This window comes from Muscardinus avellanarius (assembly GCF_963383645.1).
Source record: "Muscardinus avellanarius genome assembly, chromosome: 3".
In the NCBI taxonomy this organism is placed as follows: Eukaryota; Metazoa; Chordata; class Mammalia; order Rodentia; family Gliridae; genus Muscardinus; species Muscardinus avellanarius.
Window position 1 is genome coordinate 75,180,601 of NC_137788.1, and position 14,260 is coordinate 75,194,860.

At 44.7% G+C, this 14,260-nt stretch overlaps 1 protein-coding gene across 1 annotated transcript in view; it reads right to left on the bottom strand.

Moving 5' to 3' along the window:
• The window catches only part of MCOLN2 (mucolipin TRP cation channel 2), a gene marked incomplete at both ends in the record, with an annotated part of 59,754 nt that overhangs the window by 18,420 nt on the left and 27,074 nt on the right, over positions 1-14,260 (bottom strand). Inside the window, 3 exons of the mRNA XM_080692103.1 lie at positions 4,518-4,617; positions 8,510-8,606; positions 8,711-8,795. Of these exons, the coding sequence (XP_080548229.1) occupies positions 4,518-4,617; positions 8,510-8,606; positions 8,711-8,795 (282 nt within the window). The remainder of the gene's footprint in view (positions 1-4,517; positions 4,618-8,509; positions 8,607-8,710; positions 8,796-14,260) is intronic.

Genomic DNA, 14,260 nt, shown 5'->3' on the forward strand with positions numbered 1-14,260 from the left:
TATCCTCTCTCTCTCTCTCTCCTCTTCTCTTCTCTCTCTTCTCTCTCTTCTTCTTCTTCTTTCTCTTTCTCTCTCTCTCTCTCTCTCTCTCTCTCTCTCTCTCTCTCTCTCTCTCTCTCTCTCTCTCTCTCTCTCTCTCTCTCTCTCTCTCTCTGCCTCTCCACTCCTGGGGTATTTATAGAGTTTCAGGTCAATCAACATCCCCGTGCTATCACCACCGGAATACAATAGAGACCAATCCAAAACACATACATTACAGGTAGGCTAATCAGTACCCTCGTGCCATCACCACCTGATCTTCTCTCAGACCTTTTACTTTGAACCTTCTATGACCCCAAACCTTATTGACTCTGGGCGAAGGACAGTCAGCTGAGTCAGAAATATTCTTTTAGGGGAAAACCTTAATGGCTTCCCACACAGGGTCAGATAAAAAATTCCCCATCTCAGGAAAAAAAAAATCCTCTAAATTCTCATCTCTATCAGCCACCCTCCTCGCCCCATCTAGCAATATGGTAGACATAGCGCACACATAGAACACACAGCTCCTTTTACGTTTTGAGACATGACAGCCATGCTCACAGAGAGCAAAGCACTGAGCAGAGACAGAACAAAAATGGAAAGACATGTTCTCTGGAGCGCTCTTGGCCCTGCGCTCAGGAGCTGTGGAGGCTCAGGGAAGTAGCCTAACCCCTGAGCCTCAGTTTCCGCATCTGAGAAGTGGGTATAATCATCATCACCATAGTGCCTACCTTACAGGGTATTGTGAGGATCACACAAGTTCATCCAGAAGATGCTCACAGTGCTCACTATCTTATGCTTCAAAGTCTTCGGGAGTTGAAGACAGGAGTATCCCAGGTTTGAGGACAGCCTCAGCAAGTAATGAGACTCTCATCAACTTAGTGAGACTGTTTCAAAATAAAAATTAAAAAAATAGGGCTAGGGGTATAGCTCAGAGGTAGAATGCTTAGCATGCTTTGGGGGGCTCACAGAGAGGCGAAGGCCTTTAAGCAGAGCAGGAGAAGACACCAAATCATTTAAATCAGAACCTACAAAGGTCTGAGCTGGGACAGTGGCTGAGGGAGAAGAGAAGGCAGAGAGTGGCGGGAGGTGGAGGAGAGTCAAAGCTGGTCTCCAGCTGGACCTCCGGAATAAGGACACCCAGAAAGGGTCCCTAGCTTTCTGACTTGGAAAACCTGAGCTTGGAGCTGGCTGTAGTGGCCCACACCTCTAATCCCAGTACTTGGGAGGCTAAGTTAGGAGGACTGCAAGTTTATGGCCAGTCTCAGCAATTTAACAAGACCCTCAGAAAATTAATGAGACACTATTTAAAAAAAAAAAAGTGCTAAGGATGTAGCTTGGAGGCTGAATGTCCCTGGGTTAAATCCCTAGTTTTAAAAAAAACTGAGTTCCTTCCAGACAATTGAGCCAGGGGAGGACAATTTGGTGGCAGCTAAAGCCATGGGTGTGGACAGCCACTCTGAGAGACCTAGAAGACTAGGAAGGCTGGGCAGGGAACAGCCATGTGTGAGGATTTGAAGAGCAGATGAGCTCAGGAACTAAACAGAAAAGAAAGAACAGGGTAGAAGGGTACTGGGTACAGGTGACCTTCAGAGTCTAGGTTGGAGGGTTGCACAGCGACACCTCAGCAGAGAAGGTATTTAAGAGAGGAGCAGAGTGTCCTCAGGTTTAGTGGCACAGGGTGTGTGAGACACTGACAGGTGTCTGGACACACACGGCTCCTGCAGCACGGGGTAAGACTGCTGGTAAATGCAACTCACACAGCAAACAAGGGAACCCTGCTGAGCTCCAGATGTCTCTGCTACAGAGCAGGACAGCTGTACCCGCTGCACCCACCAGCCTGTGCCAAGTGCCTGGTAGGGTCCTGCCTCACACCGAGTCCTTTCTTTGGCCTTTGGCCATTTTGTTCTCAGGAAATTTGAGTTATCTTGAAACACCATCTAATGGGTAGATAAGGTAGCTCCACCAAAATACAAGACCTGCCCCACCCAGAGGCTGATGAAATGGGACAGAGGAAACGGGGCTGTTCTTAGGAAGATGGGACTGGAAGATCTTACAAAATGCGAGGGAAGCATCTAGTGTCGTCCTTTCTGTCTTATACCTACAACAAAAGTCCCAAAGACTGCTTGTATTGAGGTTCATCTACAGATAGGGAAACAGACATAGAAAGACAAACCAGCCCCTCTATCGATAATCCAGTACAGTTTTCTGTTTTTCCTTGAATAATTCAAAAGACTAGCTTGTCGTGCTAAGAATGGTATTTTATAAACATAGTAGATGCTTTCATCTTGCCCTACAGGGACATTTTCCAAATCTAGGCCTGGAAAAATGCTAGTCCAGAAAGATGGCCTGCCAACCTGACCAGGGATGCCCCACACTAACACCACCTTCTATAGAACTGAGAAGCCCCATATCCTACCGTGGTCTGCCTATGGTCCTCGGATCCAGGGCCACCTACCCTTGTGATAACCTATCATGCCCTTCCCTGTAATACCACGTACATCCTCCATCAATGGAGAAGCTGCCCACTAATCTCTCCCCAAGCCCCTCATCTCCAAATTGCTCTAGGTATAAAAATCAAGTTAGATGACTATTAGCAGCACACGTGGAGATGGGTATCGAAATCATAAAAGGCATGCTGAAAGGGGCATGTCCTCACACTTTGCTTTGAGATAATGAGGTTGATGGTCTTAGGGAGAGAAGCTCAGGATAAGGGACCTCTGGACATTTTGGAAATAGCAAGAGGAACCCACCAGATGTCGCCCTTGCCTGGTTCGGCTCCCCCACCCCACCCCACCCCTAGCAATTCCAATAGCCAGTTTCATATAAAAAGAAGAAAATCCACTTCTTGAACTGCTCTCTAAACTTCAGCTTTTTAAGGCTATCCACACCTCTCATTTTACTTTAAATTTGTATTCTCTTGGTGAAGAGGAATGGTTTCTTCAGACACAGCGAGAGGAAAAACCCTTGTAATATTTTTGCATTCTTACTGAGAGGTCTGAGGTGTGTGCTTCTCTTATTCACCACCAGAGGGAGCCAGAGCTCCACCCCTGAGCACAGGCGTGGAAACACGGGGTTCTAAGCGGGAATCATTGTTTTGCCAACACAATTGACCAACCAGCTCATTCCTTCATTTTATATATTCAGACTGACTATTCCAAATCACATTTTATATATTAAATATATGCATCTGATCTGAGTCTATAAGTAAAAGCGGCATCTGCTAGTGATGGGAACCACTTTTTAAAAGAAAGCCAGAAAAAAACAAACTCCATTCTGATCACAGGAACTATTTAAACCAAAACTTTTTTTTTTTTTTTTTTTTTTTTGGCTGTACTGGGGATGGAAACCAGGGGGATTCTACCTCTGAGCTACACCCCCAGCCCTGTTTTTTATTCTTTATTTTGAAACAGGGTCTCACTGAGTTGCAAAGGGCCTCACACTAAGTAGCTGAGGCTGGCTGCGAACCTCGATCCTCCGCTCTCAGCCTCCCAAATGCTGGGACTGCAAGCATGCACCACCACGCCCAGCTGAAACCAAAACTTAAAAAAAAAAAATGGGCTATATTATACAACCAAAAAAAGCAAGCCACAGATCAAACTGTTTAAAACAAAACTAAAATAGAAACCATGGGTATTTCACATTCTCCTTCATTCTGGTAATTTAATGAAAGGGGAAGTTCAATTAAACAAAGCTTGCCATTCAAAAGATGCTGATCAGACATCGATGACATCATACCCCCCCCCACCACCACCACCCAAGCAAACAGACCAGGGTTCAAACAGCCCACTTCAGACCCACGGAAGAAGAGGTCATTTCCATGGAATGGCTGAGTAGATGGCCACATGTTTGTAAGGGGCTCGGAGGACAGGATGGGATCCAAGGTCTTGATCCTTCTTTACTATCCAAGGCTCAGATCAAAACATACATCTCCAAGAATCATTTATAGGCTTTATTTCCCCCTCTGCCCCAATCAAATGTATCCTTTGCTTTCTTTCTCATCATATCTGTTGTACAGCTACCATATATCCTCATTCTTTAACACATTAGAGATTTTATCTGGCAGTCTCCCTCACTACAGCATTCTTTTTATTTTTTATTTTTTCTTACGGGGCCCAGAAATTCAGAGGCGCAAACTCCTGTTCTCAGTGCTTTGCTTTACACACCAACTCATTAACAGTCAGCATCCTAGAAGGTATTGTCATTTGTCTCATTTTGCAGAGAGAGATACTGAGGCAGAGCAGTTAAGAAATTTGCCGGCTCCAGCGCCTAGATCCTGACCACTTCTTCTAACAGGTGTGTGATAAACATTTGCTGAATTGAACAAAAGTGCAAAGCTGTGAGACAGACTTTACAGACTCTAATGTTCAAAGTATGTTTTTCTGGAACCCTTTCTTCCTATCACCATCCAAATCAACCATTGACATATGCCAAATCCCAAAATAAGGTGTCAAAAATCACCCCATAACCCATGAGGAGTAGGCAAGTAGTATACTTACCAGACCCGGAGATGTGCAAGCCTTTACACTCTTCAATGTTGGCGTCGCTATCAAAATAGACTTTGATTTTGCCGCTGTGCGCTTTATTGTCAAAAGTGATCTGCAGACACAAGGAAGTGAGAGGTTACAGCCCAGCTGTAACTTGTTAGGTCAATTCTGCTTTAGAAAACCAGTGGCGTCCAGTGTGCTGATCTGAAGAGAACCGAAATGTCCTCATCACGTGATTTCTTCACAACTTTCTATTAATTAAAAACTACATAGGCCGGGCGAGGTGGCGCACGCTTGTAATCCCTGCGCTTGGGAGGCAGAGACAAGGAGGATCGCGCAGGTTCGAAGCCAGCCGCGCGCGCTGGCTTAGGAGACCCTGTTTCCAAATAAAAATGTAAAAATAGGTCTGGGAGTGTAGCCCAGAGGTAGAAGGGCTTCCAGGAACCCCAGTACCACAAAAAAAAAAAAAAAAAACTACAGTCTAAAGCCCTATTAAATCTAAGGTTTTCACTCTGATTCAGAGAAATCCTACAGCAAAATGGCCAACTAACCCCAGGAACTGAAATGAGGTCACCAATCTTTGACAAGAAAACACAATGACCTTAATTAACATACTGTAAGAGCATTTAAAAGCACTTGCTTGGATTTGGTCCTTTGGGTATAAAATTCTAGGCCTCAGGAGGCTGGATTTTTTTTTTCTTTTTGCTTAAAGAAACAACGTAATTATTCTAGGGCTGCAAGCTGATCTTAAGATAGCCTAGTGTACTTCTTCTTCTACATTATAACACTTAAGTCACTGAAATAATTTAAATTTTATGCATAATAATCTTCTGCTGAGAAGTTCTGAAAAGGACTGAGAAGTTCTTAGGGTAAACACATTAAGAAATCTAAAGCTAGGCATGGTGACACACACTTGTAATCCCAGCATTTGGAGGCTGAGACGGGAGGATCATGGTTCTCAAACAGCCTCAGCTACTTAGTGAGGCCCTTTGCAACTCAATGAGACCCTGTTTCAAAATAAAGAATAAAAACATAGGGCTGAGGGTATAGCTCAGAGGTAGAATGCCCCTGGGTTCCATCCTCAGTAATGAAAAAGGAAAGAAAGAAAGAAATCTAAAGACTTTACAAGCCAAGGGCTTGGAGAGCTGGTGTAGGCGATCAAATCCACAGGCACCGACTGTCCTGAACATAAGCCGAGCTCTGTGTGACTCTGTGTGACTCAAGAGCATCACCCCGACCAAGCCAGGCACTCTGGAGCTCAACACACCAGCCCGTCTCTCTACCCAGCAGCTATGAGAAGCCTCCACACACACTGTCACAGAGCCTCCACTTCCCTAGAGGAGCCTCTAATATACTTCCCTGGTGCCCTGGGAATCTTGAGTAGATAGAAATCCACAACAAACCAGAAATGAAAGTACAGTTGGTTTCCCTCACATTGCTGCCCAAATCAGCGCAAAGCCATCAGGGATCTTGTCTCGTGGGCCTCACTCCTCACTAATCCCCTTCTGCCTCCACAGGCTCCTGGGAGGTTAGCTGTGACCTTCTTGGACATCTTTCCTTATCACATGCTGTGACTTGAATAGTTCGGGTGTTAGACATGTGATCCCTCCCCAGAGCAACAGTGATGGGGACCAGGGGCCAAGAGGAGGTGGTTAGTGATAGGTCGGGGCCCTTCGGATCCCCCCCCCCTTGGCTTCCTATCTCCATTACTTGTCTTTTCTCAGGCACCTCCTCTGGGAACATGCTGACCGGTATCTTCCCCAACCTGAGACCAAAGAAGCAGCTTCACATCTGGCAGCCATGGCCCTTAAGCTGGGAGACCAAGTCTTCCTCAAGTTGCTTCAGCCAAAACATCTCCAACCACAGTGGACTGAACGCTTTCATAGGGATCCTCACCACACCTACTGCAGCCAAACTGCTGGGGGACCCCAACTGGCACCACCTTTCTTGGCTAAAAAGGGCTCCGTTACAACAGCCTCATGACAAATGCTCCTGTGCAGTGTTAGGGCCCACTCAACTCCATTTTTCTTGACACAATTCTCTTTAATGCTTTTATTTCAGCAGCCCCATCTGTTTATGTCTGGAAATTCATTGTGCAGGAGACCTATTTGCCCCCCTCCACAAAATGTTGGACTGACCACAAGCCCCTTGTCTGCTAAAGTTCATTCAGACGGGCATTACCGAGCTGTCCAGGATAACTTTCAATCAGCTCCCACTGCTACCATACTCCCACCTGCCCACTTCCAAATGACCTAACCTCTCCTGGCCAAGGAGATGTCCCCTCTGACAGCAGAATATAGTTATTGACTCAGTCATTGACAAATATCACCAAAAGGCTGGGATGATAGGGCGGGTCCCTTTCCCCTCCCATTAAGGGACCCTGCAGCTGGTAAGGGAGGTGGAGCCCCGGAAGCCAAAAGCAGAGGTGGGGCAGACTCCAGATATGGCAAGAGGACCGGCATTCTCCCACCTTGCAACCCCCGCCCCCAAACCCTGGCTACATAAATACCCTCACTTCCTCTCTTGGGTGCGACTCTGCTGACCAATAGCCCCCCCCACCCGCGCCAATATTGGTCTGCAAACCTCATCTAGGAACAACAATTAATTAAAGGGGCCTGGCTTCACAATTTTTAGCTGGATTTTTGCCTCCTTTGCGAACCCCAACTCAATTTCAACTTTACAGTTAGATCAAGAGGGTCCTGTCCCGATGAACAGATGGATGTGATTACCTCAGGAGTGCTGAGCCATCTCCAGAGTGATCTTGAGAGAGAAAGAGATCACCTGCTCTCTCACAGGGTGATGCCTCCCACCAGGTTACACAGCAGGAAGCCCTCATTAGACACAGCCCCGGAAACCCTGACTTCTCAGTCTCCTGAACTGTCAGCCCAATTATCTTCTAGTGCTTACAAGTTACCTAATCTGCAGTATTCTGTTATAGCAGCAGAAAATGGAATTAGACACAATGCATAATTGCTTTTTTTACTGATTTTTGGGGGGAGGGATCCATTTCTTCCATTAGACTGTAAGCTTCCTAAGGACCGTTGTGCCTCTAGGGCATAGCATAATGCTTGATGTGTTAAGTATTTATTAATACTTTATTAATCATAAGTATTTATTAATCACCTTAAATAAAACACTTCTGAATTGCTAAAAGATTGTGTATGTAACTTTCAACTAAGCCTTCAGTTTGATCCCTTAATAAACCCAAATGGAAAGAAAAAGAAAACAGAAAAGGAAAGGAAAATAAGAGAGAAGAAAGAGAAATCTCAAGAAGGCAGCTTACTCTTTCCACAAAGGTGAGCACACTTCACAGAAGCTGGGACAGCTGCTCCCAAAACATAGGGGCTACAGCTGCTCCTCTGTAGACCAGTCTTCAGGTCAAGGCGGCAGCTTCTGCTCCAAAATTTGAAAAATTTGCTTCTACATTTGCAAAGACCTTCCTTGGACGCTTGATGATTAAAACAACAACAACAAAAAAAAAACCACTACAGGCCAGGCCTGGTGCCACATGCTTGTAATCCCAGCATTTGGGAGGCTGAGACCAGAGAATCATGGTTCGCTGACAGCCTCAGCTACTTAGTGAGGCCCTCTGTAACTTAGTGAGACCCTGTTTCAAAATAAAGAATAAAAAATAGGGCAGGGGGTGTAGCTCGGAGGTCAAATGCCCCGGGTTCCATCCCCAGACCGCAAAAAAAAAAAAAAAAAGAACAAAAAAATAAACTACAGATACTTAAAATACTTGTCAGAAACACTTATTAGGAGAATAGGAGTCCATTTTTCAAACTCCTCCTTTTAACTCAGAAATCTGGTTTGAATATGTTGGAAAGGGCTAGCAGCTTTTTCAGAAGTAAAAGCTTCAGGAACAATGACACCAGAAACTCCCGCTGACACCATTTTAAACACAACTGCATCTAACATCTCTAAGCTGGTGTGATTTTTACTTTGCATGTACCAAAAGAGTAGGAGAAAAACAGAAAGTGGTTCCATAAAAGAAAGATACTTACTGTATTCTGAAAGACGTAGCAGTCTGGTAATTCACGGGAATGAATTGTCTGTAGGTCAATGCCTTTAAGGCGAAAGGAGATTTCAACTTGTAAGAGCCTAAGTCAAATACATTAAAAGGTATAAATTGCCACAGTCATACTATCCCACTCTCCTTCCCCCACATTCATCTCCTGGGAAACGAGACTCCAAAGCATACTTACCGATAAAACTCCAGCCTGAAGAAAGAGGACTCCTTCCAGTCCTCAGAGTTCTTGGAGAGTGCCTGCAGGTCTAGGTAAACACAGTCTGCAGAAATGGAAGAATCAGACGCTCAAACCAGTGGTCAAACTGTGGTGAGGAGCAGGATACTCAGAAAGCTTCAAAATATCTCCCCAGAAAATATTTACTAATGTCAACAGGCAGCACTGGTAAAAAGGTAAACTTTGCGCGGAAAACCTGGGAGACACCAACTAACCCAGTGACCAAGTTAACACCCCAGTATCTGGGAGGCTCAAACAGGAGGATCACAGAATAGCAGGCAGCAGATGATGACTTAGCGAGACCCTGTTTCAGAATTTAAAAAATAAAAAGGGCTGAAGGTGTAGCTCAGGTGCCTCTCGATAAAATTCCCCAGTACAGCCGGGCGTGGTGGCGCACGCTTGTAATCCCCGCGCTTGGGAGGCGGAGACAGGAGGATCGCGCAGGTTCGAAGCCAGCCGCTTGCTCTGGCTTAAGAGACCCTGTTTCCAAATAAAAATGTATAAAAAAAATAGGTCTGGGAGTGTAGCCCGGAGGTAGAGGGGCATCCAGGAACCCCAGTACCACCAAAAAAAAAAAAAAAAAATTTCCCCAGTACAAGAAAAAGAAAGAAGGAGAAAGACAAAATTAATATTAGGACAACTGATGAGATGACAGTACGGCATCAGTAGCTAATCCATCGCTTTGAATGCTGTATGATACTTATATAGGAGAAAGTTCTTGTTTGGGGGGAATGCACACGCAAGTATTTAGAGGTTAAAAATAGTTATGTACAGGAAGAATGATAAATGTTTTATCCCATTAAAACATTAGTTTGGAAAATCTAGATGAAGAGTGTATAGTATATACCTGTGCTGCTTTGTGACTTCTCTGTAAAATCTGACACTTTTTTGAAAGAAAAAACAAAGAAATGTAAGGAATTCGGGTTGCATGCAAGTAAAAACAATTATGAGTCATAAAAAAGAGCCTCCCCTAAAAATTAGTCTCATTACTGTGTAGTCCAAAAGCCTGCTTTGCTGGGCAGGAAAACCAGCAGTGTAGACATGACCACCTGCCACGGTCACAGAGACCACGTAACAGAACTGCATTGAAAGCCACCTGCCAGCCAGCTCCCCCAGGCTATGTCTTCGACATGGAGAGTCACGGCCTAGTGAGGTGACTGGCACCCAGTAGATCCTCTGAGGTCTAGATATACTCACTGGCTCATTCTTTCAGATTGTCATCCCATAATCTGAGTTCCTCTTTTTTTTTTTTTTTTTTTTTTTTTAGTTTTGTTTGGTCATGCTGGGGATGGAACCCAGGGGCATTCTACCTCCGAGCTACACCCCCAGCCCTATTTTTTATTCTTATTTTGAAACAGGGTCTCACTGAGTTGCAAAGGGCCTCACTAAGTAGCTGAGGCTGTCTGCGACCGCGATCCTCCTGTCTCAGCCTCCCAAATGCTGTGATCACAAGCCTGCGCCACCACGCCCGGCTCTCATTTGCGTAATTAACCCTTCAACCGGAGGGCAAGTTCTTTGAGAGCAAGAGCAGACCCACATTGCACTCACCGCCCAACCCATCACTGACACTCAAAATATGTTCCTGTATGGTAAACACACTTAATAAAAATTAGGCTCTAGAACAAAAACAGGGACACAGAGCTGAACAGACAACATAACATAGCACAGTATAGGCCCTGTGCTGCTGGGGCTTTCTATGCGCTCTCGCTTAATGAATCCTTTAATACTCAAAACAACCTTGGTACATAGGCACCGTTGCTGCCATTTTACAGATGAAGAAGCCAAGGTACAGAGAGGTCAAGGAACTTCCTTAAGACTAGATGTGGTGGCACATGCCTATAATTCCAATACTTGGAAGACCAAGACAGGAATATCACAGGTTGAGACCCAACCTCAGCAACTTAGCGAGACCCTGTTTCCAAATAAAAATAAAATAGGACTGGGAGTGTAACTTGGAAGTATAATTCCCCTGGGTTCAACATCTAATACCAGAGAAAAAGGAAGAAAGGAAGAAAGAAACTTCCCGAAGGTCACACAACTAGTCAGTATCACTGTCCAAAATTTAAATTCATCTGCTCTTGGTTCCAGGTCTTAAACTCCACTGAGGCTGATCTCTGAGCTTGTATTTTAGAAGACTGCAGGATAATTCCACAGTGTCAGAAGTAAAGACATGGAGGGAATGGGGCGGGAATTGGGTTAGGGCTAATTGGGTGATATGCGCAGGTATGCCTTCACCATCTTGTACCCCATTAAGATGTATGACTACAATGTACCAATAAAAATTTTAAAAAGAGAGAAGACAGTGAAGAGTGATTGAAAATAACTAGGTGGGACAGCCCTGGTCAAGGGAAGGTGATCTCAAGGTGCTAAAGGTGTTTAAACTGAAACCCTTTTACTGAAAGAAAAACACCCACCTATGCATAGCTTCAGGGGAAGGGCTCTGCATATAAAAAAGAAAAAAGCAAGCAGAAAGGGGTCCAGGCAAGGAAGAGCCTGGCTTGTTCCATGAACAGAAAGGATATGAGGACAGAGACCAAGGGCCAGGGCTCTGAGGAGCTTGGAGGACAGGTAGGTGGCCATTTCCCATAGGCACTTGGAGATTTTGCTCTCAATGGAAAGAGAAGCATGCATAATTTCAGAGCCAGATAATGACAGGAGTCAATTAACATTTTTTAAAATAGTACTTTGAGGCCAGGCATGATAGCGTATGCTTGTAATCCTAGTTCTTGGGAAGCTAAGACAGGAAAAACAAACACAGGTTTATAGCCAGCCTCAGCTAGTTAGCAAGACCTTCTACAAATTAATGAGACCCTATTTCAAAATGAAAAATAAAAAATAGGGCAGAGAGTGTAGCTCAGAAGTAGAATGTCCCTGGGCTCAATTCTGAGTACAGCAAATAAATAAATAAATAATAAAATAAAATAGAAATCTAGTTTCTGTGGGAGCTGTGCAGGGGACAGTAGAGGTAAGACCAGAAGCAGAGACTAGTGTATGCAAAAGGTTTAGTGCAGTGTGGCAGTGGGAACTGAGAAATCCACAGCTTCAAGTATGGGACTTGAGCAACTTGGAATATTATAGGACAATGTTGCTATTTCTTTCTAAGAACAGGGTAGCCTTGAAAACAGATTGGGCCAGGGGTGTGTGGGGAGATGGGGAGGTCTGAAATACTCTGTTTTGAATACAGGTTTGAAATCTCTACCAGACACCTCAGTGGAGTTGTCAGGAAGCCCACTGAATACAGAAGCAGTCATCTCAGGGAAAGCGCAGGTGAGAGGTAGAAGTCTGGGAGCCTGGGAGAAAGGACATGACTTCTCAGAGGCTGAGAGGAGAGTTAGGTTGTTGGGAGCCATTAAGGCCTTCCCCTAGATTGGTGTCTCTGACTCAGCTGATTGTCCTTCGCCCAGAGACAACAAGGTTTGGGGTTATGGAAAGTTCAAAGAGGTCTGAGAGAGGATCGGGTGGTGATGACACGAGGGTACTGGTAGGCCTATCTGTAATGTGTGTGTTTTGTATTGGTCTTTATTGTATTCTGGTGGTGATAGCACGAGAATGTTGATTGACCTGTAGCTGTGTATAAATACCTCTGGAAAAACAAACCCAGAGTCGACACAATAAAGATGAGATTGACCCAGAAGTTGGGTTGGCCAGGAGTGTTGGCGCAATAGAGAATACTGACCCAGGCATAGTCATCGACCCATAGGAAATATTGACCCACAAACAGGGGTTGACCAGTAGAGATAGTAGGCTGGCAGCTCCCCCATGTTAGAATTTAAAATTCTCCATCCTCACGCCTCACTTCAGAACCCGTACTCTTGCCGGCTGGCTCCGGCATTAGGTAATGCATTAAACTGTGGCCGCCCCTCTAGGCTCCTTTATGAGAAGAAGAGGGGAGTGGAGGGAAACTTCAGAGATGTGGCAGCCAGAAGATGAGGGTGTGCTGCCCCGGCAACCCTCTCCAGGAAGCGCTAGCCCCTGGGCGGAAGGCACAGGATGGAGGAGGCTAGGGATGAATGATGGATAACAGAATCCAGGCAGGAAAGGTGAGGGCGGTGCCTTGGCAGCTCTAGTGAGGGAATGATGCCGGTGTTCAAAGGTCTCTACGCTGTGTAGGGAAGTCACCATCGAAAGCAAGAGGTTGTGATGGACAGTGGGAAGTGTGGGGAAGTTGGTAGAGAAGGAGGTCTGTGTGTGACATAAAAATCTTTAGTTGGAGCCCTGAACCAGCACTTCAAACACAAAATGTGGCAGGGCGTGGTGGCACTCTCCTGTAATCCTAGTACTTGGGAGGCTGAGACAGAAGGATCGCAGGTTCAAGGATAGCCTCAGCAACTTAGCAAGACCCTGTTTCAAAAAATAAAAAGGGCTGGGGGATAATAACTTGGATGTAGAATGCCCCTGGGTTCAATCTCCAGTACGAGAGAGAGAGGGGGCGGGGGGAGGAAAGAGAGTAGTGTGCAAGAGTTGCTGGCATCTTGTCAAGATCCTCATTTGGATTGAGTAGCTCAGGGCAGGGACCTGAGATGCAGCATTTCTCACCAGTGCAGGGTTTTCCACACTGCTGGTATCTGCATAGTGAGGACCTATTGCCACTAAATCATTACAGGACCTTGGCTTAGCTGCTTCAAGTGAATAAACAGCAGTTTTCTCAACAGTAAAAAGAAGGCAAACCTGATGACATTTAAGGTCCTTCTACTTCTTAACATTCCTAGCCTAAGATGCAGTAATGTTAGTTCATTAATTAAGCTGAATGACTACATTTTAAAAGAAATAACATGTTCAAGATCTATGTGCCAGGCTTGGTCCTAGGTCTTTTTCTCCTGTATTTTATTTGCTCTAAGATGTATATTGTTTTGCTTTAAACATCTCTAAAATAGTTTTTTTTCCCTTTAAATTGATGGCCTCTTAGATTTAGAAAAATAGAGCAGAACTTTCAGTTAATTGTACACCCTTTGTAAAAATTGCCTTATAAAAGTCTGGTTGTTCAGATTTTATATCACTCTGTGACTAATATAGAGCTACATATTATCTCAATACAAATTCAGAGCTCTCTGAAATCTGGCTAACTTTCACTGCAGTTAAGCACTGGATGAGAGCAAAACTGAGATGCTGATGATGGTGATGATGATGGTGATTATGATGATGATGGTGATGATGATCTTGGTACTGGAGATTGAACCAGGGCATTATACCTCTGAGCTATACCACCCCGACCTATGTTTTATTCTTTATTTTGAGACAGGGTCTCACTAAGTTGTGGAGGGCCTTATTAAGTAGCTGAGGATAGCTGTGAATCTGTGATCCTCCTGTCTCAACCTCCCAGGTACTGGGATTACAAGCCTGTGCCACCACGCCCAACTGAGATTTATTTTTAAAGAATGGCAAATACACGACATAAAATATCAAAGAACCAAATGAAGAAACTATCTAGAATAAAAGCCTCATCTCACAAATGAATCTCACAGAGTACAACACTCTGGCCAATGAAATAAGAATCTTCTTGGAAAGAAGCAA